General features: G+C 38.7%; 1 protein-coding gene across 7 annotated transcripts in view; it reads right to left on the minus strand.

Annotated features, from left to right (window-relative positions):
• The window catches only part of OSBPL8 (oxysterol binding protein like 8), a 166,368-nt gene that overhangs the window by 51,988 nt on the left and 89,631 nt on the right, over positions 1 to 24,749 (minus strand). For 6 of the 7 annotated variants that reach the window (XM_061415563.1, XM_061415561.1, XM_061415562.1 and 3 more), the window contains one exon: positions 22,484 to 22,621. In XM_061415563.1, coding sequence (XP_061271547.1) covers positions 22,484 to 22,621 — 138 coding nt within the window. Of the gene's footprint in view, positions 1 to 1,584; positions 2,179 to 22,483; positions 22,622 to 24,749 lie in introns of those variants that run through there. The other variant, XM_061415564.1, reaches the window with a different exon arrangement.

Raw genomic sequence — 24,749 nt, forward strand, 5'->3', positions numbered from 1 at the left:
TATGACCTTATCTATTTCAAGAGTTAGAAAACAAAGCCAAACATCTACTTTTCCACTAAAAGAAATCTATCTGGATGACCTTCAATATTCTCTTTGACAAGAGAAACTCACAACTCTGTCTTAAATTAAATGAAGTAAAAACCAAACTTCTAAAACGTTTTCTATTGTTAAGTAAGGTCACCTGATTATTCTCTACATTAAGTAGACTCATAGCATGAAGGTCAGCAAACATGTGCCAGCAAGCTTGCTGGCTTAAAAAAAGAAAAACAAGGAGTCAAATCCAGAAATGGAGCTAAGTCAACATTGAAAAAGCAAGTAAGTATTCAACCACATTAAAAACTTGTTTGTTGTATTTTCAGTCACTTCTAAACAAAGACAAATAGTAAAATTTACAGCACTGTGAGAACGTTAAGAAAGAAACATGATAGCAACCACGCTACACTAAGAAGACTAAATACGGATTATGAATGCTGTTTAAAGCTTATGTTACTCAGGCAACAGTTCAGGACTATGGTTTCCAATACTTTTCAAAACATTGTTAGAAAAGAAAATGAAGTCAGTGAATTTATAATAATTTATTTAATTGTCCAAGTAACACTGTATCTCAAGAGAATGTATGTCCTACCTATCAGCATGAGTATTCACAAAAAGCTAAGAAGAAAGGCTAGTGTGAAAAATGAAAATATAATTCAAATTTCACAAAATGAGTGTCAGAAAATACATAAACAATTAAAACAAGCACCAGTTCAATCAATATTTGTCATGAGGATTAAAAGAACATTTTTATTTTAAAAGAAAAATATAACTTTAAAAGAGTAGATATGATTATGTAGCAGTTTAATATTCTGAAAAGAAAACAAAGATTGCTTATATCTTAACATCTACATCCAAATATTTTCTACAATAAATCTTTTTCAAACAATAAAAGATCAGTTAACAGCTACATCTCATTGACCAACTGTTTAACGTCTAAGTCATAGGTGTCAAATGTCTAATTTCATTTAATAAATTTTGCCCTAAAAATAACATTTTCTAAGCAAAAACTGATCATACATAAACACATTTAACAACATGAAGTAAGGCATTTCAAAAATTAAATTACACAGATAACTTCATGTTAGTCAGGACTTAATCTATTAAAGCATAAACTAAACGTCAATTTTCACAGTTACTATTTTGCTTGAGAATAGTCAAACAAATATTAATATTAAATATGTGGGTTTCATTTGCAGAAACCTCAGAACAACTGGTTTATTTATAGAATTTTATCTCAAATCTACAAAGGGCTTAATTTTTATCAAAGGGTTATAATATTAATTTCAATAATTAAAGTAAAAACTCATGCTATAAGCACTCAAGATTCATACTTCACTGAATCATTAGCTTTCAAGTTCAAGCATAAGGAGACTGTAAAAGAAAATATGGAAAGCCAAGCCATATAGTAGCAGTTACTAAAATCTAACCTTTCATTATAGAATTGTTTTGTTTAAAAGAAAGCAGCTTTAAGACATTAAGATGTCCAGTTTATTTTAATGAAAAGTCTATAAGAAATTAAGAAAAGAATGCAAGATTAAACAAACCAACCTGGCAAAGAAGGAGAAAGTTCATTGTATCCTCCAAATGAAGCGTTCCGGACAAGCTTTCGGCCATCAATTCGTGGAGGAAATAAAACAGGCGAAACCACAGTACAGGAAGAAAACCTACGTTGTTGTGAGCTGTCTTCTTTCATGGCTTAAAAGGCCTATGTAATGTATACCCTCACCCAGAAGGCTAATTAGACCAGTATGGCAATAACAGGCTTTTCTTCACATCCAAATACAGCGAACCCACCAGCACAAACAAAGGACACACACATTTAACAGCAAAGGAGAAGGACCAGAGACCGTCAAATCAGCAATAAACAGATAGAGGCTGACAGAAAAGGCATTAAGCCATGCTGCTGGGTGTTTTAAAAGAAATGAGCTGAAAAATAAGGAAGGCTATTCCACTGTTTTACCTTTTTATCAAACAAGTAATGCCCTGCACCGAATTACTGCCTTAGTAAAACAAAAGCAAGATCAATACTTAGAGATTCAGATGAAATAATAAACTCAGTTTCTCTCTTCTCAAAATAACGCAATCCTCTTCTCATACTCATTATGCTTTTATAGTATCTGTCACACTTCCCACGTCTTCCGATGCTTTCCAGTTTTTGCTTACTTTAAAAATGGATATAACACTTGTTTATCTTTCCTGAAGCTTCTAGATTTATATCTAATCTACTGCTTGCTTTAGCTATGATTAAGAATTCATAAGGGAAGATATTCTTTCAAGTACATTTTTGATGGATTCCAATGGGTAATGCAGAGAATAAACATTTAAATTTTACCTCTAGTAGAGATACACGTGTCATTAAGACACTGCTAATGCAAACCATTAACACAAAAGATTAAAAGGATACCACTAATAATGCTGTATCTCCAATATGTTTCTCTGAAAAGAGATGCTATAGTTCCTCATTACATTTAAACTTTTCAAAACATATAATCAACCAATGAATATTTTCCACTTAAAAATCTTATTTAAAAAATACAATTTTATTATCACAGTAACAAATATAAATATCTTTTTTTTTTCTGGGTTAAAACTAAGTGACTAGGATGATCCCATATCATTAAATCTAACAGGAAAGTACCTCTAGCCAAAATGATACAGTATGTCATCTCTTTATATCTAATCTTTAAAATTCCAAGAAGACTTTCCTAGTTATATTAAAATCCATTTACTTTACACCTTAACTAAAGTTAAAAAGCTTTAAGTCAGTTATTTTCTTTCTATATCCTAGACTGGTTTTTCTAACCACAGTTCTTTCAACCTGGAAACACACCTTCTTAGACAACAACAGCTCAATTATAACTGACTTGGTGGTTCATTTTTACAGGCGCCTTACTGTAAGACCTCCGTCTCCTTCCTCATTATGCATACACTTCAAGGCTGGCTCTCCATTCATACACAACAGCATCCCGCAAAATCTAAGACTATTTCTCTTCAAAAGAAAGGACATTTAAACAAACTTAATTTCCTGTACATACTATTTCTTTGGCAAAGGCATTTTAAAATCAGTTAGTGATAAAAATGGTTTATGGTTGATACCCACAACCATAACAGGTTTTGGGTTTGGGAGTTTTCCCCCCACTTTTCTCCCTTGTCATGAAATATAAACTGCCATTTAATATAGGCATCAGGGAAATACTTATAAATAATTCACAGTGTTGCCTACCTCTTAAAGCATAAAGAATATAACATCACAAAAGGCATTTATAGTGCAATGGTTAAACAGGATTTGAAATTAAAGTTGCGTGGGTTCAAATCCTAGTTCTAACCTAGTTGGATACATTAGAGCCATTGACTTAATTTCTCTGTGTCTCTGTTTCCTCATCTATAAAATTTTAATAACATTATCTATATTACAGGACTGTTATAAGCATCAAATAGGATAATAGATGGAAAATCAAGAAAGGTTCCAGGTTAAAATGGTAGAATGAAGATAGTGACATAATAATGTATTCTCTCCTAAAACACGACAAAATTTCTAGGAGTGGAGTATTTTTTTAAAAAAGCATACACAAGCGTGGGTGTGTATTCCACAAGTATGCACACAAGAGAGGACACAGCAACACATAACTTGCCCTGGAAAGCACGAGATGAACTTGCTGTCAGTTGTCCTGCAGGTTCAAGAAAGCTGAACCACACATGAGCAGTAAAAACTGAGAACCAACCCTATGGCAGCAAAAAATCCTTCTACAGATAATTAACAGTACCACGATTAGGAATCAGACAAGCTACTGATATCAGCAATACTGGAACCAGGACAAAAAAATAGGCAATGTCTTCAAAACTAGAAGGAAAATGACTTCCAATTCAGAAGTACATATCCAGTCTAATTATCAATTACATATTAGGGTAAAATAAAATATTTTTAGATATGCAGGGTCTTAAAAATTTACTTTCCATGCATGTTTTTAAAGAATTTACTAGAATAATCATTCTTACCTAGGGTTCTACAATAGAATTGAGCTTAATGAACTAAAACATCCACTCTTTAAAATGAATTAACTCTTTTCTCCTATGTATCTATTATAGCTGTTGCCATGCACCATATTCTTGGGAGAATTGAGAAATATTCACCTATATTATATGTTATATGCCTTCCTCATTTCCCTCTCAGGAATTCCCTTGAGAAAGAATATAAAAGAATATATACTCTACCAAAAAGTGACAGCAAATCAAGGATACATAGAATACAGGAAATTAAAAGATGCTTGCTTGTTAGAAGAAAAGCTATGACAGACCTAGACAGCATATTAAAAAGCAGAGACATTACTCTGCCAACAAAGGCCAATCTAGTCAGAGCTATCATTTCTCTAGTAGTCATGTATGGATGTGAGAGTTGGACAATAAAGAAAGCTGAGCACCAAAGAATTGATGCTTTGGAACTGTGGTGTTGGAGAAGACTCTTGAGAATCCCTTCGACTCCAAGATCAAACCAGTCAATCCTACAGGAAATCAGTCCTGAGTGTTCACTGGAAGGACTGATGTGGAAGCTGAAGTTCCAGTACTTTGGCCACCTGATGTGAAGAACTGATTCATTGGAAAAGACCCTGATGCTGGAAAAGATTGAAGGCAGGAGAAGGGGACAACAGAGGATGAGATGGTTGGATGGTATCACCGACACGATGGACATGGGTTTGAACAAGCTCCAGGAGTTGGTGATGGACAGGGAAGCCTGGCATGCTGCAGTCCATGGGGTCACAAAGAGTCAGACATGACTAAGTGACTGAACTGAACTGAGAATACGGGAAACAGGTTACTCAATATAAAGAGCTGTCATCATCAAAATGTCTCCTCCTATCACTGCACTATCTCTTTTTGACCAAAGACAAATTCTATGAGATTTACCAACATTCTTTCCTGATGTTGACATGCCCTGACAGTATGCTGGTGAGGTTTATTCTCTTTTCCTCATCTCCTGATGTATAGATAAACTGAGACTTCAAATACATGGAAATGTCTGTTGTTTTTTTTTAAAAACTTTTTTAGAGCAGTTTTAGGTTCATAGCAAAATTGAGAGGAAAGTACAGGTATTTCCTGTACCAGTTAATGTATTTTGAAATTCCCTAACACTAAAAAGAACTAATACCTCTGAATATATTATCTTTGGTCTAGGGGTTCTTTCCATATTAAAATGGCAGATATTTGGGCAGAGGCAAAAACCACAGCATGTACAGGACACAGTGACCAAAACCATCTCAAAGAAGAAAAAATGCAAGAAGGCAAAGCAGTGGTCTGAGGAGGCTTTACCAATAGCTGAGGAAAGAAGAAAAGTGAAAGGCATGGGAGAAAGTGAAAGATATACCCAACTGAATGCAGAGTTGCAGAGAACAGCATGGAGAGATAAGAAGGCATTCTTCAATGAAGAATGCAAAGAAATAGAGGAAAACAACAGAATGATAAAGACGAGAGATCTCTTCAAAAAAATTAGAGATGTCAAGGGACAATTTCATGCAAGGATGGCTACAATAAAAGACAGAACCTGTAAGGACCTAACAAAAGCAGAAGAGATTAAGAAGAGGTGGCAAGAATACACAGAGGAACTACAAGGAAGGTCTTAATGACCTGGATAACCATGATGGTGTGGTCACCCACGATGGTGTGGTCACTCACCTAGAGCTGAACACACTGGATCATGAAGTCAGGCGGGCCTTAGGAAGCATTACAACAAACAGAGCTAATGGAGGCAATGAAATTCCAAATGAGCTTTTTAAAATCCTAAAAGATGATGCTGTTGAAGTACTGCACTCAACATGTCAGCATATTTGGAAAACTCAGCAGTGGCCACAGGACTGGAAAAGGCCAGTTCTCATTTCAATCCTAAAGACGAGCAATTCCAAAGAATGTTCAAACTACCTTACAGCTGTGCTCATTTCACATGCTAGCAAGGTATGCTCAAAATCCTTTAAGCTAGGCTTCAGCAGTACAAGCTAGGTTTAGAAAGGCAGAGGAAGCAGATATCCTGAATCATGGAGAAAGCAAGGGAATTCCAGAAAAACACCTACTACTGCTTCATTGACTAAGCTAAAGCCTTTGACTCTGTGGACCACAATAAACTGTGGAAAATTCTTCAAAAGATGAGAGTACCAGACCACCTTACTTGTCTCGTGAGACACCTGTATGCGGGTCAAGAAGCAACAGAACCATCATGGAATAACTAACCGGTTCAAAATTGGAATAGGAGTATGACAAAGCTGTATATTGTCACCTTGTTTATTTAACTCATATGCAGAGTACATCAAGTGAAATGCTGGGCTGCATGAATCACAAGCTGGAATCAAGACTGCTGGGAGAAATATTAATAACCTCAGAAATGCAGATGATACCACTCTAATAGCAGAAAGTAAAGAGGAACTAAAGAGCCTCTTGATGAGGGAGGAAAGAGGACAGTGAAAAGGCCAAGTTGAAACTCAACATTCAAAAAACTAAGATCATGGCATCCAGTCCCATTACTTCACAGCAAACAAAAGTGGAAAAAGTGGAAGCAGTGACAGATTTTATTTTCTTGGGCTTCAAAATCACTGCAGATGGTGACTGCAGCCAGGAAATTAAAAAATGCTTGCTCCTTGGAAGGAAAGCTGTGACAAACCTAGTTAGTTAGTTAGTTCAGTAGCTTAGTTGTGTCCGACTCTTTGCGATCCCATGAATCGCAGCATGGCAGGCCTCCCTGTCCATCACCAACTCCCTAGACAGCATATTAGAAAGCAGATACACCACGTTGTGGACAAAGGTCCATACAGTCAAAGCTATGGTTGTTTCAGCTGTCATGTACAGATGTGAGTTCAGTTCAGTTCAGTTGCTCAGTCATTTCTGACTCTTTGCAATCCCAAGGACTACAGCACACTAGGCTTCCCTTTCTATCACCAACTCCTGGAGCTTGCTCAAACTCATCTCCATAGAGTTGGTGATACCATCCAACCATCTCATCCTCTGTCATCCCCTTCTCCTGCCTTCAATCTTTCCTAGCTCAGGGTCTTTTCCAATAAGTCAGTTCTTCGCATCAGGTAGCCAAAATATTGGAGCTTCAGCTTCAGCATCAGTCTTGATTTCCTTTAAGACTGACTGGTTTGATCTCCTTGCAGTCCAAGGGACTCTCAAGAGTCTTCTCCTACACCACAGTTCAAAAGCATCAATTCTTCACCAGTTGGGCCATAAAGAAGGCTGCTGTGCTTAGTCACTCAACCGTGTCTGACTCTTTGCAATCCCATGGACCGTAGTCCACCAGGTTCCTCTGTTCATGGGGATTCTCCAGGCAAGAATACTGGAGTGGGTGGCCATGTCCTCCTCCAGGGATTCTTCCCAACCCAGGGATCAAACCCAGGTCTCCTGCATTGCAGGCAGATTCTTTACTGTCTGAGCCACCAGGGAAGCCCTAAAGAAGGCTGAGTGCCTAAGAACTGATGCTTTCCAATTGTGATGTTGCAGAAGACTCTTAAGAATCCCTTGGCCTGCCAGGAGATCAAACCAGTCACTCCTAAAAAAAAAAATCAACCCTGAATATTCACTGGGAGGACTGATGCTGAAGATGAAGCTCCAATATTTTGGCCGCCTGATGTGAAGAGCCAACTCCTTGGAAAAGACCCTGATGCTGGGAAAGATTGAAAGCAAAAGTAGAAGGGGGCAGCAGAGGATGAAACGGTTAGACAGCATCACTGACTCAACGGACATGAGTTTGAGCAAACTCTAGGAGACAGCAGAGGACAGAGGAGCCTGGAGTGCTACAGTCCGTGGGGCCTCAAAGAGTCAAATGCAACTTAGTGACCGAACAACAACAACAACAAAACCCACCAAAGGCCATAACAGAAAGAACCCCTAGATTCTCCTGCTGTGCCCAAAGAAAATGCCCAGCTTCAGTTTTTCTTTCTGTAGAGCCAAAAGATTAGGACCAGAGAAGGCAGCTCACTGTTCATATTAGAACTCTAATGAGTTCCCTGGACAAATTCCAGATCAGCTTTATTTAAAAAACAGATGACTGGCAAACATAGCTGATATTTTGAAATAATCTAATTCGGTAGCTGGAAAATCCACTTAAGCCCTATAAAGTTCCATATGCACATTCAGGATAAAATATATTGGCTTAAGTTATTATATTATAAGAACTATATAGTTTAATCTTGAATCTCAAGATAATTAGCGAGGTTTTAAGAGATTTAAAATTCTGAAAGCAGCACGAAGAATTGGGAAAAGATCAAAATACTAAAAACAAACATCAGTCAACAAGAATTTAAGAAAGTATTACACCCAAACATGAACAGAACCACCACCTTAGAAAATGAACTAAATGTCTGACAGTGGTACTATACAAACTCAGCAGTGTTTCCCTACAGAGCACAAAATTTTAAAAATAATATAGTTGTTTACTATTAATTAAGCAGCTCAGTCTTAGCAAACAAGACTACTAATAACCTTTCAAAGGACATACAATTTGAGATGGCTGACAATGATCTTTGCTTTAAAAAAGAAAGCACAACAATAAAGCTCTCAATTTCCATCCTCCAAAGAGACAAAGTAAGTTCTTAACTGTAATTAGTAAAATTTCACTGATGAGTATATGGCACACAAAGCAATTTTATTTATCCCACATTTGTAATGAGAAAATTATTCTTATAGATTCTCAGTACTAAATATGTTCTCAACAGCACATGCAAATGCACATACAAAATTAAAAGGCTGGCTTAAGATAATTTTAGACGGAAGAGCATTCTTGTCTATATATCCACACTCACATCAGCAAGCATAAGACAGTACTTTCCTCTGGGTGGAAAGTTCTTTGTAATTATATTTGTATATCAAATAATCATTCATTTAATAAAAAATGTGATGAGCATATACTTTGGGTTAGAAATTATGTTAAGCACAGACAGTTATGATATAATATCCCCTAATTTCTGCTCTTATTGAGCTTTCAACATGTGTGAGTACACGGTCATTAAAAGTTGACTGAAACTCAGGGTCTATTCCCACAAAAGAAATGTTAAATGAGGTGCTTAGGTTTCTTTCTAAGACTGTTCATAAGAATCTATTTAACTGAAAATGTACTAAGAGCATCTATGAATGTAACCTTTATTAATACTATCTAAGAATTATACAGTAATAAGTTTTCAAAAGTGTTCTCACATATGTTCTCAATAGATTGAAAGAACAACAGTATCTTGGTTTTACAGGTATGGCTCAGACAGTAAAGTGTCTGTCTGCAATGCAGGAGACCCGGGTTCAATCCCTGGGCTGGGAAGATCCCCTGGAGAAGGAAATGGCAGCCCACTCCAGTATTCTTGCCTGGAAAATCCCAAGGACCCAGAGCCTGGTAGGCTACTGTCCATGGGGTGGCAGAGTCAGACACGACTGAGCGACTTCACTTTCACTTTCAAACTTGGAGGCATGGGCTTCCCAGGCTGTGCAGTGAAGAATCTACCTTCCAATACAGGATACGTAAGAGATATGGGTTCAGTCCCTGGATGGAGAAGATCCTGTGGAGGAGGGCATGACAACTCATCCAGTACGCCAGCCTGGAGAACCCCATGGACAGAAAAGCCTGGCGGGGTATAGTCCATGGAGTCACAAAGGGGCGGATGTGACTGAAGCGACTTAACCCGTCCACGAACTCTGAGGAGTACAGGCTCAGAGCCACACAGTACATGAGCGATACGCCAGTGAGAATCCAGCCACGGAAGCAGCGTTTACTTTCCCCCATCTCCTCATTCTGCTTTCCCTACGCCCACCAACACAAATACCAGCATCAGGCAATTTTGTGGTAAGCTGAGACTCAAAGAGTGGGGATAAAAAACCACCATCCCAGGGTCTGTGGTAGGAAGGGATAAAGCGAGAAATATCTTAATGATGGTGAAGAAGAAAGGAGAGCCTATAGGACAGAGCCCACTCAATTGGATCGGCTTTCACATATAGGGACACTTCGTAAATGAAGGACACAACTCAAAACTTGAAACATCTACTTCTCAAAAAATTTTCCACTAGAAAGCTGTGCAAATATCATGCTAGAAAAAAACTACTATACTTTTTCCTTCACTTTTTACTACACATGATAACAAATATCATGCTAAAAAAACCTGTAACTGAGTTCTCAAAACATAACAGATAAAAAAAATTCCACTCCTTTCCAGCCTTCTCTTCAAGCATGGGAACCATGTTATAAGACAACACTGCTTACACATTGTTCTAGGATGGAAAGAATGAATATGGATCTCTCTTCCTTCTCTCTCCTGACTGATATTCAAATATTGGTGCCAATGCTCACATCATTTTACTTACCCACTAGAGACTCAATCCAACTCTACGGAGGCTTTGGAGTTGCATACAATTTAAATTATTGGCTGCCACACTCCAGATATTTCCTAATGATGAGCCTAATAAGGTCCTGAAGAAGCTATTTTGATTCCACAATTGTAACCACATATCTAACTAACTTCATGGCCCATGACTCCATCCAAAGCACAAGGATTTCCTTATCTTTTACCCCGATATCCACAATCTCCTCACACAGGTAAATGACTATGTGAGGTAGGTAAACCACAGGTAAAACTACGGTTCCTAGATTTTGAATCTGTGGACCAAAAAAATTCCCCCTCCCCAAACTGTAGCACTGATATTACAGTTCTCAACTTGGTAAGACACAATATTTTTAAAATCTAAATTCACAGCCTTCAATTCAGAAAGGGATGTTAAATATGATACAGCAGGAAGACTATAATCTCATAATAAAGGGCAGTTCTTTAAACTGAAGGAAGTTCACTTAGTGAACACTCCTACCAGTGTATTTATTTTTCGCTTATGCACAAGGAGATCAGCACACGCAGTGGCACCGGCCCACAGTCTATACACAGAAACAGGCTCAGCCTCTCAGACTGTGGGAACAAAGAGCAGGCGGAGGGCGGGGGATCCCATCAGAAAAGAGCCCAGAAACAAGCGCACGTATTATCTGATAACCCTTTACTGTTATCTTAATAAATAAACTGTTATCTTAACAACTGTTATCTTAATAAAGTAGGGAGGAAGGAATATATGAATGTATATGTTTATGCGGAGAAAAGCATCCTTTGTTGTTCTTAATGTTCATCTTACTGCTTTCTTAAAGAAGCAATTAATAAGGCCCGGCAAGGATAAGACAGACTCTCTTATCTTTGTAAAGATGCTTAAAACAAAGCTGAATTATTCATTCTCACTGAATTTTCAACAAATGATTTCAAAGTATTTCATATTTCCCTATGGGAATAGTTGAAGAACACAGATACTGCAACATTTAACAAGAGAGATTTATAAAAATATTTTATTCTTATTTTCTTAACATGCCAAATATTCCTCTTTCATTACATAATAGGTACTTTCATAGCTCTATGAAGCAATTATCCAAACACAAGGAATTTCAAAGCAGAAAACAAGTATGTCTTAAGATATAACTTTGGAAATCTAACTTATTTAGGGCTCAGAAACTCAGAGGAGAAAATCAATATAGCCTCTAATTTATACTCTTTCTAAAGAAAACAACTGACCAAAGCACAGCATCTAGGGGAAAAAAAGAAAGTGGGGGTGGGGAAAAAATTCAAGTCTTCTTTCAGGCAAAACAATTTTCATGAAATATAAGACATATATTCAGGAACACACTTGTTATGTGTGTCTGGTCTCATATAGTTTCAGAACTGATCCTAGAAACGTCTTACCAAGGACAGAGGAACTGCTTCGGTTCATGGAGGAAACTGATCTAGGTCTCCTTTTGTCTGAGCCACTCTAATGAAGCTACTCTGTGTTAGTCACCTGAGGTTATCCCAGCAGTGTTTCAGACTGTCACCTGGGGAAATCTGTACGACATCTTCACAATAGTAAACTCTCAGTTAAAGTTAGAAATATTAGATATAGACCCATCATGTCACATTCAATGCTGCCAGAGCACTCAAGGTGAAGGGACTTCACAGGTTTAAGATTTCCTAGAGGATAAGAGAAACACAGTACTCAGTGTAGACATTTTAACTCAAGCCTAGATGAACCAAACATGGCTTAAATTAACTTTGATAAAACTGATTAAGCAGGTAAAACTTCTAGTTTTAAAACGTTAAACACAAAATTAGCTTGAAATGGATTCATATAAATTTTGGCATGGCAACATTTTATATTCTGTCACAGAGCACTATAATTGAAAGATGTTTTTTTAAAAATAAAAGCATGAAAAGAGCTTTTTATGACCAAAGAACCAAGGGTGGCTACAAGATAAAAGTCAGGAATTCATCCAGTTTTGATGATAATCTCAAACGTGATCTAGAGGGAACAGAACATGCAGCTGTAAGATAAGCTATGATTTAGTCTCCAGGGTGCTGTAGCATCGTCCTTACTCACAAGTACAGGGAAAAGGGAGACGACAAGCCTAACTAACTACAAGTCTGTCTTTCTTGGTAAACAATCAAAATACATTATACTCAAATCAGCATGAAACAAATGTCATTCTACTCAAGGGACTGTAATAATACTTAAGTTAAAACTACTTGAAATAAACTAGTACTTAGTCTTCAAACAAGGGAAAAAATCTGGCAAATGCACAATTTTTAGAATAACCTGATTCAGCATCATAATCTAAACATAAAACAAATAAAAAGAGTATCTTGGGCTTTAGTGAGGACAGCCAGAGTCTCCCTAGTTTCTCCAAAAAACCAACCAAAGGAAAACTTAAAATGATGGAAGGAAACCACATTGCAAAAAACCAAACAAGCTATTTTTAAGGGAAAGTGACCCATATTAAATTGGTATGAATCAACATGTATAAAGGAGACTCAGCCAGAAAACAATGAGAATCTTTGCCATTGTTCTCACAAATTTCTAGCATCATACCATGCATAAAACAAAAAGAAAACAGCTCATCTGTAATTCACTCCAGTACAGTAGAAAAAACACCATGGGCTTGGACGGTCCTGAATTTGAAACCTGCCTCTGACATTTACTAGTTTTGTGAATTTGAACAATTTCTTAACATCCTCATTTTCAGCTGTCTCACTGATAAAGCAGACACAGTAATTGTGTTTGTATCTTGTGGGGTTGTTTCAAAAGTTAAATATAAGTTGGCATATAAAACTTTCAATAGTCAAACTCAGTAAGTGCTTGATAAATGGCAGGTATTAGTATGAGTCCAGGAAATACCACCAAAATAAATGCCATTTGAAATAAAAAAATAAATCTATCTACCTATCTACTTGCCTGGTCATCCATTCTCTCTTGTCAGGAAACAGGAGTAATACATGCAGGGTTCATGTCAGAGAAGGGCTTCCAACACATGAAGATCATCTCCAAAATTTCATACTCATTAAAATGTGAGCCTGTAACCTTCACAATGGCAGGGAGCAGCACATAAAAGGTGCTCAATAAAGATACTTATTCATTTATAAACACACAAGTGCTTATGTTCCAGGTACTATGCTAGGCATGGGGGACTATACATAAGCACATCCACAAGCATTTATTTACTACCAACAATTTTCTTCCTTGTACACCAACCCTGTTAGTTTTATCAGTTCTGTGTTCATCTGTAAGAGAGCCCTTGCTCCCACAGCTCTCCACTCCTGCACAGTGCTCCTCAGCTGCCCACTGACTCCAGCATTTCCTCCAACAGATCCTGCCCGCTCCACCAAAGCAGTTCGCCCAACTCATCCGTTAAGCCTCGCCTCCCTTACCAGTGTCCCATACGGACTCTGCCACCATTCTTTCGTTGCACACACCTAGCAAAGCCTACCATTACAGGAGAAAATCCCATACTAGGTCAGGCTGATACCAACTTCAGCATTAGTTGGCACACCCACTTCTGTGGTTCCTCCACTTTGCAGCTGGATTCCTAGTCCAGTCAATCCCTAAATCTTCACACCTGACTCCATCCCTGCCGCCTTCTCTGAAAACCTGCCTTATTGATTCTCCTAACTTCCTCCTATCGGAGAAGGCGATGGCACTTCACTCCAGTACTCTTGCCTGGAAAGTCCCATGGATGGAGGAGCCTGGTGGGCTGTAGTCCATGGGGTCGCTAAGAGTCGGACACGACTGAATGACTTCACTTTCACTTTTCACTTTCATGCACTGGAGAAGGAAATGGCAACCCACTCCAGTGTTCTTGCCTGGAGAATCCCAGGGATGGGGGAGCCTGATGGCCTGCCGTCTATGGGGTCGCACAGAGTCAGACACGACTGAAGTGACTTAGCAGCAGTAGCAGCAGCAGCTTCCTCCTATAATATTTCTCTTACTGACTTTATCCTTTCAATGTCTGAATATGCTCAAATGTCTCATCTTACAACAAATCTTTCTGTCCTCTGTTCTTTTTCTTGAAGTGCTTCTGTCTTGCTGAGAGGCACTGTAAATCTTTCTGAGGTCTCAAACCAAAAAAATCTTACAGAAGCACTCTTGATCTGATCTTTATGTTGAGGCCATTTTTCCTACACCCTGGGAACTGAGAAGAATTTAAAATTTTATTTATTTTGGCCCGCACTGGGTCTTTGCTAGGTTTGGGCTTTCTCAGGCTGCGGTGTGTGGGCTTCTCACTGCAGTGACTTCTCTTGTTGGGGAGCACGGTCTCTAGGATGTGGGCTTAGTTGCCCCGTGGAATATGGAACCTTCCCCAAGCAAGGATCAAACCCATGTTCCCTGTACTGGCAGGTGGATTCCCAACCACTGGACCACCGGAGATAAGCACTGGGGAGAGGATATTCCACAACAGAGAAGCAGAATAAATAAAAGCACAGTCTTCTGTGGAACAGGGAAGAAAGTCATCTAGCTGAGTTCGTGATGGGAAAAATACAAAATTAAATTGGAAGGGAAGAATAAGATCAGAAACACTAAGAGCGCTGACTACAACATCACAAAATCTGTAATTTATGCTCTCTATTGCTGGTTTCTGCTTGCTGATCCAAATGTTGCTGTACCAGATACACCTGGAAAACTTTATAAATGCACGACCTCACCCTAGAGACTTTGAAAGGCTGGAGTAGAATCTGCATCTAATCAAAGAAAGCTTCAGGTGATTCTCAGACACAGCCACACCTAGGAGCCACTGCTCTAGGCGACAGTCAACCACTGACTTTTTGAGAATGGGAGTGTCATAAATGCAGATACCTTATGAGGTATTCAGTTACAAGCTTGAATAAAGATCTGTATTTTCATTTATAATTTTCTATTTCCATTTATTCATATCATTTCCCTAAGAGACCTACTTCACTGGATCCACGTGTTCTCTGCCCACATACATCCATAAAACCCTAATCTTACCATAGTCTCACCTTACAAAGTAATAATAATTTTCTGTTTGGTTGTCTTGTTAAGAAAGATGAGCCTTGTTATTGGAAGGCAAAGCCCTAAGAGAAGTTAGAATACTGTGGTACTATGTAATGTAGGTGTGGAGTAATAAGGACCTGACCTAAGATGATGATAGTTAAGAAAGACAATGAAGATAAAGACCAAAGCAGGGACAGTCTAACACTTCTAGAAGAATTGCAAAAATATGTTCTTTGAAACTTTAGGATAGACAAAGATTTCTTTAGTTGGGATGTGGCAGGGAGCTTGAGTCATGGGGGAAAACCTGATAAATTGAATTTCATCAAAATTAAAAACATCTGTTCTTTGTAAGAAGTCATTTAGACAATGAAAAGGCATGCCAAGGCTAGAAGAAAATATAATGTATACAGTTAGCAAAGGAGGATGCTGAAATATATTTTTAAAACTCTTAAAATTCAGTAAGACAAGCAAGCAAGCCAAATTTTTAAATGGGCATAAATTCTAATCTGACACTTCAGATATACAAGTGGCCAACGAGCATATGAAAAGATGTTCCACACTTAGTCAACAGGGAAATGCAAATTAAAATCACAATGTGATATTACTATACACCCACTAGAACGGCTAAAATAAAAAATATCAAGGATATAAAGCAACAGAAATCCTCATACACTGCTGAGAGAAATGTAAAATGATATAACTACTTTGGAAAACAGGCCACTTCTATAAAGTAAAACACACTTATATGATTTCATAACTGTACTCCTACATATTACTCAAAAGAAAGGAAAAAAAATAAACTTCACATAAAGCATTCACGACCCAGATAATCACGATGGTGTGATCACTCACCTAGAATGTGAAGTCAAGTGGCCCTTAGGAAGCATCACTACGAAAAAAGCTAGTGGAGGTGATGGAATTCCAGTTGAGCTATTTCAAATCCTGAAAGATGATGCTGTGAAAGTGCTGCACTCAATATGCCAGCAAATTTGGAAAACTCAGCAGTGGCCACAGGACTGGAAAAGGTCAGTTTTCATTCTAATCCCAAAGAAAGGCAATGCCAAAGAATGCTCAAACTACCGCACAATTGCACTCATCTCACACGCTAGTAAAGTAATATACGTAAACTGTGAACTTCCAGATGTTCAAGCTGGTCTTAGAAAAGGCGGAGGAACCAGAGATCAAATTGCCAACGTCCGTTGGATCACCGAAAAAGCAAGAGAGTTCCAGAAAAACATCTATTTCTACTTTATTGACTATGCCAAAGCCTTTATGTAGATCACAATAAACTGTGGGAAATTCTGAAAGAGATGGAAATACCAGACCACCTGACCTGCCTCTTGAGAAACCTATATGCAGGTCAGGAAGCAACAGTTAGAACTGGGCATGGAACAACAGACTGGTTCCAAATAGGAAAAGGAGTACGTCAAGGCTGTATATTGTCACCCTGCTTATTTAACTTATATGCAGAGTACATCATGAGAAATGCTGGGCTGGAGGAAGCACAAGCTGGAATCAAGATTACTGGGAGAAATATCAATAACCTCAGATATGCAGATGACACCACCCTTATGGCAGAAAGTGAAGAAGAACTAAAGAGCCTCTTGATGAAAGTGAAAGAGGAGAGTGGAAAAGTTGGCTTAAAGCTCAATATTGAGAAAACTAAGATGATAGCATCCGGTCCCATCACTTCTTGGTAAATAGATGGGGACACAGTGGAAACAGTGGCTGACTTTATTTTGGGGGGCTCCAAAATCACTGCAAATGGTGACTGCAGCCATGAAATTAAAAGACGCTTACTCCTTGGAAGGAAAGTTACGACCAACCTAGACAGCATATTAAAAAGCAGTGACATTACTTTGCCAAGGTCCATCTAGTCAAGGCTATGGTTTTTCCTGTGGTCATGTATGGATGTGAGAGTTGGACTGTAAAGAAAGCTGAGTGCCGAAGAATTGATGCTTTTGAACTGTGATGTTGGAGAAGACTCTTGAGCGTCCCTTGGACTGCAAGGAGATCCAACCAGTCCATCCTAAAGGAGATAAGTCCTGAGTGTTCATTGGAAGGACCGATGCTGAAGCTGAAGCTCCAATACTTTGGACACCTGATGTGAAGAGTTGACTCATTTGAAAAGACTCTGATGCTGGGAAAGATTGAGGGCAGGAGGAGAATGGGACGACACAGGATGAGATGGTTGTATGGCATCACCGACTCAATGAACATGGGTTTGGGTAAATTCCGGGAGTTGGTGATGGACAGAGAGGCCTGGCGTGCTGCGATTCATGGGGTCACAAAGAGTCGAACACGACTGAGCGACTGAACTGAACTGAAAACATTGTACACATAATGGGGTTATATCAAAAGACACAGAAGCCAAGTTTAAGGTTTGGAAAAGTTTAGCCTCAAAAAATCTAATGACTAAATTGACTGAAACCTTAAAAATATAAAACTCTGTAATTATACCTAGGTTCAAGTTTTAGCTCTACTACATACTAAATATGTAAACCAGGCAAGGAAATTTCCCTTACCAAGTGCCTAGTTTCCTCATTTGTGAAACAGAGACAATGATTTATATACCATAAGGTTCTTATAAGAATTCCAGGAGCTAATGCATGTAAAAAGCACATAAAAGACATGAGGAATTTTAATCATTATTACTGTTAATAAGCTTTTGGAATTCTAATTCTTTCCATTCAGGAATTGAAATACTGATCTACAGTATAATACTTGAGTTATGGCAGACCTATCAAAGATATTTTCTATACATGTTAATTTCCAACTATTTATCTTCACAATAAGCAAGAGTTAATAGGTTTAGCTTATTTTAAACACATCTCTCACTTCTGAAAACTATCATATGGAATCATGGTAAACCAGAGGGAGATATTGTGCATTACAAAAACCCAATAAGCTGACTTTAACAAAGAAGTACATTCAATATGTAATTCACACTATAAATATTAATTTACCCATAACTTACCCAAGAACATTTAGGTGTAAATCAAGATATATCTAATACTATGGCTGATGTAAATCATGAGGTCTATGATTTACTCCAAATATTCCAGCCCCACCCCCAAATAAATAAAATACAACAAAAGGTTAATAATTTCTTACATCTACCTGATGGGTTTATTAGTGTTAACTGCATTATTCTTACAAACTCCCTGCTTGTCTGAAAATGTTCATGATACATATAAATACAAGAAGCTTTAGTAACTAACCCCTTTGTTGTTTCATTAAATATCAAGTTAAAGGATTTCTCTAAATATTCTAGTACACAGATATATGAAACACATGAACCATATTCATTACAGTCAAAATTCTGGTGTACAGAACCAAAAAAAAAAAAAAAAAAAAAATCACATAAGTTGCATCCTTCCAGAACTTTATGTTACAATTTTTTTACAATGTTATGTAAAAATGTTTCCATCTAATACTTGACTAGAAAAAATTTTCTACTGGAGTAAATTAGAAAATGGTCATGTAACTTACGATCAACCAGTTAATACTCATTTAAAAAGAAGTAACTAAAGCCTACCCCAAGGGATAATTCACACAGTAACAACACCAAAACCCAACTAATTATGTAGACAGTATAACATAACACCTAAGACTCGCTAGTGGCTGATTCATGTTGATGTATGGCAAAACCATCACAATATTGTACAGTATCCTCCAGTTAAAATAATTAATTTTAAAAAGTTTGATAATCTAAGTATGTATTGGCTTTTAAATACCAAATTTAAGTTCTTAGCTTTAAAAGCAGAAGTCTTTCCCCCTAGTTATCAGTAGTACTGATAACTGATTGGGGATCAGTAATTATCAGTAGTACCAATAACTGATAAGGAGAGTTCAAAGTATATGATCAAATAAACTTCAGCTAAGAAACAGAATCCAATTTAAAAAATTTATCAATTATGAATTAAAAATGATCATAATCACTGTAGTTTCCAAGACACTTTCAAAAGGTCTGCAAGGTCAAAACTAGTTTCATAATACTCTTTTATTGTGCTGACGTTTTCACTAGTCGTGCAAAAGCAATGCTAGATGAGACCACTGGCACCTTGGCCCATATCAGAGCAGAGGCATCCGACCGTAGTAGTAGTCACTGACTTCTTCACTGCCATGCACTTGCAGTGAAAGAAGGTCGGTTTCACTGACAAATATCCTTGATAAAGCTAGACATAAATTAGAAAGATTTGCAAAAAATGTAAAACAGTAGTTCTCAGCCAGAGACAATTTTGTCCCACAAGGGATATTTGTCAAGATGGCACCCCACTCCAGCACTCTTGCCTGGAAAATCCCATGGATGGAGGAGCCTAGTAGGCTACAGTCCATGAGGTCGCAAAGAGTCAGACACGACTGAGCGACTTCACTTCACTTCAGGGCTAATTCTAGTTGTCACATCCAGGAAAACTGCTATTGGCATCTAGCGCATTGAGGTCAAGGATGCTGCTAAATACCCTGCAATGCACAGGATAGCTCCCCTCAACAAAGAATTATCCAGCCCAAAATGACAATAGGGGCAAGGCTGTGGGACCTCGAAGGAAAAGAACACCACTCTTCTCATTCTCACTCAGCTCTTCTTTGGTGGGGAGGGGAGTCAGTTATTGTTCATAAAAATATGTGATTCATATTAGCCTATAATAGGTTTATTATTATAATTTGAAATGAATTAAGGGTAAACATTTTAAATAAATTATTATGTATAAAATAAGCTACAAGGCTATATTATACAACACAGAGAATGTAACTGATATTTTATAATAACTATAAGTGGAGTATGGGCTTCACTGGCAGATCAGCTGGTAAAGAATCCACCTGCAATGCAGGAGACCCCAGTTCAATTCCTGAGTCAGGAAGATTCCTCAAGTGGGACAGGCTACCTACTCCAGTATTCCTGGGCTTCTCTGGTGGCTCAATGGTAAACAATTCACCTGCAATGTGGGAGTTCGATCCCTGGGTTGGGAAGATCCCCTGGAGGGGGGCATGGCAACCCACTCCAGTATTCTTGCCTGGAGAATCTCCATGGACAGAGAAGTCTGGCAGGCTACAATCCATGGGGTCACAAAGAGTGTGACTGAGTGACTAAGCACAGCACAGCACATAAAAGGAGTATAATCCTTAAAAATTGTGAATCACTAAACTATCACACAATTGCACTCATCTCACCTGCTAGTAAAGTAATGCTCAAAATTCTCCAAGCCAGGCTTCAGCAATGCATGAACTGTGAACTTCCAGATGTTTAAGCTGGTTTTAGAAAAGGCAGAGGAACCAGAGATCAAATTGCCAAGATCCGCTGGATCGTGGAAAAGGCAAGAGAGTTCCAGAAAAACATCTATTTCTGCTTTCTTGACTATGCCAAAGCCTTTGACTGTGTGGATCACAACAAACTGTGGAAAATTCTGAAAGAGATGGGAATACCAGACCACCTGATCTGCCTCTTGAGAAACTTATATGCAGGTCAGGAAGCAACAGTTAGAACTGGACATGGAACAACAGACTGGTTCCAAATAGGAAAAGGAGTACGTCAAAGCTGTATACTGACATCCTGCTTATTTAACTTCTATGCAGAGTACATCATGAGAAACGCTGGGCTTGAAGAAGCACAAGCTGGAATCAAGATTGCCGGGAGAAATCTCAATCACCTCAGATATGCAGATGACACCACCCTTATGGCAGAAAGTGAAGAGGAACTAAAAAACCTCTTGATGAAAGTGAAAGAGGAGAGTGGAAAAGTTGGCTTAAAGCTCAACATTCAGAAAACTAAGATCAGGGCATCCGGTCCCATCACTTCATGGCAAATAGATGGGGACACAGTGGAAACAGTGGCTGACTTTATTTTTCTGGGCTCCAAAATCACTGCAGATGGTGATTGCAGCCATGAAATTAAAAGATGCTTACTCCTTGGAAGGAAAGTTATGACCAGCCTAGATATAGCATATTAAAAAGCAGAGACATTATTTTGCCAACAAAGATCCGTCTAGTCAAGGCTATGGTTTTTCCAGTGGTCATGTATGGATGTGAGAGTTGGACTGTGAAGAAAGCTGAGCACCGAAGAATTGATGGTTTTTAACTGTGTTGTTGGAGAAGACTCTTGAGAGTCCCTTGGACTGCAAGGAGATCCAACCAGTCCATCCTAAAGGAGATCAGTCCTGGGTATTCATTGGAAGGACTGATGCTGAGGCTGAAACTCCAATACTTTGGTCACCTCATGCGAAGAGCTGACTCATTGGAAAAGACCCTGATGCTGGGAGGGATTGGGGGCAGCAGGAGAAGGGGACAACAGAAGATATGATGGCTGGATGGCATCACCAACTTGATGCACATGAGTTTGGGTAAACTCCGGGAGTTGGTGATGGACAGGGAGACCTGGCGTGCTGCGATTCATGGGGTCGCAAAGAGTCAGACACGACTGAGTGACTGAACTGAGCTGATACTTACACCTGTAACATACATATGTATATCAAGTGTAGAAAGTGTCAGTCACTCAGTCGTGTCTGATTCTTTGCGACCCCATGGACTGTAGCCAACCAGGCTCCTCTGTCAATGGGATTCTCCAGGCAAAAATACTGGAGGGAGTTGCCATTTCTTTCTCCAGGGATCTTCCCAAGCCAGGGACTGAACACGGCTCTCCCATACTGCAGGCAGACTATTTACCCACTAAGCCACCAGGGAAGTCCACATGCATATAGCTGATAAGTACATCAACTATACATCAATTCAAAAAACAAAGTAAACATTTTTTTAAAGTTTCAGTTTTAATATGCAGTACAGTATGTATCAACAGGTTAATTAATCCACATAAAAATTATTTGGGGTCTTCAGTAATTTTTGACAGTATTAAAGGAGTCCTGAGACCAAAAGTTTGAAAATCACTGAATTAAAAGAATGGTATAACTAACCAAATATTTTAGAGAATGTAAAGAGAATTAAAAAGTACTCCAAAGGAAAATGCACTCATTTGAAGTGTATTATGGATGACCAAAACAAAACAAACATAAACCTCTATAAAACCAAATAGTCAAAAAGAAAAATCATGATACACCAGCAAAGGACAGACCTGCCTAAAAAACAAAACAATCCATACACACAGAGCCCACCATCAGTAACAACAAAAAACATTAAAAGTACAACTCCGTACCCGGGGTATGAGGACTTGCTGGACTGAAAGATGGCTGATACAAATCTTTGGTTGGCGTTGGAAAAGCCTCTTTCCCTTGGCGCTGACTCATCCTTCCTGGTGTCAGGTGTTGAGTATCGTCACTGTTTGCTACCACAGCTCAAGGAAAGAAGGGAAAAAGAAATTAGTACTTAAGTCACAGATTTACATAACAGCATAGTTAATAACATGGACTAGAACTGTGATTCGGAGAAGGCAATGGCACCCCACTCCAGTACTTTTGCCTAGAAAATCCCATGGATGGAGGAGCCTGGTAGGCTGCAGTCCATGGGGTCGCTAGAGTCGGACACGACTAAGCAACTTCACTTTCACTTTTCACTTTCCTGCATTGGAGAAGGAAACGGCAACCCACTCCAATGTTCTTGCCTGGAGAATCCCAGGGACAGGGAAGCCTAGTGGGCTGCCGTCTATGGGGTCACACAGAGTCAGACACGACTGAAGTGACTTAGCAGTAGCAGCAGAACTGTGATTGATATGGCCTCAATGGTTATATTCATTTCGTCAACTCAATACTCTAATAATACTTTAATAAATTAAATTACTTTAATAAATAATTAATAAATGTTTTATTTTTAGTTTGCTATCAATTCAAGAGGAGTTTATAGTCATGCGTCAAATTACACACCTCATAAAAATGAAAACACATATTCTGATAATGAAAGGTCCTCCAAGGTTTACTATCAACCTTTCATTGTGTTATTGACTCTATATATTTGCCAACAAAGCAATAAGCAAAAGACAATGCAGAAGACATACAAATGGTCAACAAACATATGAAAAGACAGTCGACCTCACTGGTAATGAGGAAACATTCCAGTTTACAGCAGCATAAAATGGCGTGGTGGTGGTGGGTTAGTCACTAAGTTGTGTCGAGCTCTCTGTGACTGGCCTGGACTGCATGAACTCTGACCACGTGGACCGTGGCCCGCCAGGCTCCTCCGTCGACGGGATTTCCCAGGCAGGAATACTGGAGCGGGTGCCGTTCCCTACGCCAGGGGATCTCCTGACCCAGGGACCGAACCCAGGTCTCCTGTGCTGCAGGCAGTCTCCTGCATTGCAGGTGAATTCTTTACCAGCTGAGCCACAAAATAGTATTTCATATGTGCTAGAATTTCTAATTTCCAACTTTCATGGAAAGTAGGTGTGATTCTTATTTTAAAGTTGGGGAAACTTGGAGGTTCAGAGATTGCCTTGCCTAAAACTAATACTGGTAATATTCTAACAAAGGACCATTTGGTTCAAAGTCTGGTTTCTTAAGAGCCTGCTGCCTCAATGATAAATCTAAATAGTGTTTAGGGCTTCTAGTCACCCGTCTGACCAAGCTACTGATAGAGGAAAGCAATGTCCAGTTCCAGAGAGGACAGAAAAGAAAAAAATACTGATTGAAGGAGCAGGACAAATTGTGAGCAAGTCCACAGTGCCCCAGGATCTCCATTCTTCGATTTTTATGTAACTGTGCTTTCAGTCTACAGAAACCTTAAGCTTTATCTTGAGAGAGAATGATTCTGTCTTCAATCTAGATGTAATTTCAAACTTAAGCAGAACTTAGGCTGATATTTTTAATCACCATATCTTTCAAGGAAAATTGCTTCTTTAACATTTTAAACAGAAATTACCTTTAACATAATCATTAATGTACTTTTGATGGTGCTAAAGTTTTCAAAATTATATTTTAGCTCCTTAAATTTTAAAGTAAAAATTCAAAAATACTCTCACTTATCATCCAAGTAAAGTTACAAAGAATTTATTTTCCCATCAAATCAATAAAAAAGCATCCTACACTGATGACTACTAAATTTTTATCTCCTCCTAAAATCAAAAACTCACACATCAGTTGCCTGCCTGTATTACTTAACAGACATCTCAAATTTATCCACAACAGTCTTTATTTTGTTTATCCTCCAGATTTGCCTCTCTCCCATCTGTTTGGAGAAGGCAATGGCACCCCACTCTAGTACTCCTGCCTGGAAAATCCCATGGACAGAGGAGCCTGGTGGGCTGCAGTTAGTGGGGTCGCTGAGGGTCGGACACGACTGAGCAACTTCGCTTTCACTTTTCACTTTCATGCATTGGAGAAGGAAATGGCAACCCACTCCAGTGTTCTTGCCTGGAGAATCCCAGGGACGGGAGAGCCTGGTGGGCTGCTGTCTATGGGGTCGCACAGAGTCGGACACGACTGAAGTGACTTAGCAGTAGCAGCAGTAGCATCTGTTAATGGAATCACTAT

Source organism: Bos javanicus, chromosome 5 (genome assembly GCF_032452875.1).
Source record: "Bos javanicus breed banteng chromosome 5, ARS-OSU_banteng_1.0, whole genome shotgun sequence".
Classification (NCBI taxonomy): domain Eukaryota; kingdom Metazoa; phylum Chordata; class Mammalia; order Artiodactyla; family Bovidae; genus Bos; species Bos javanicus.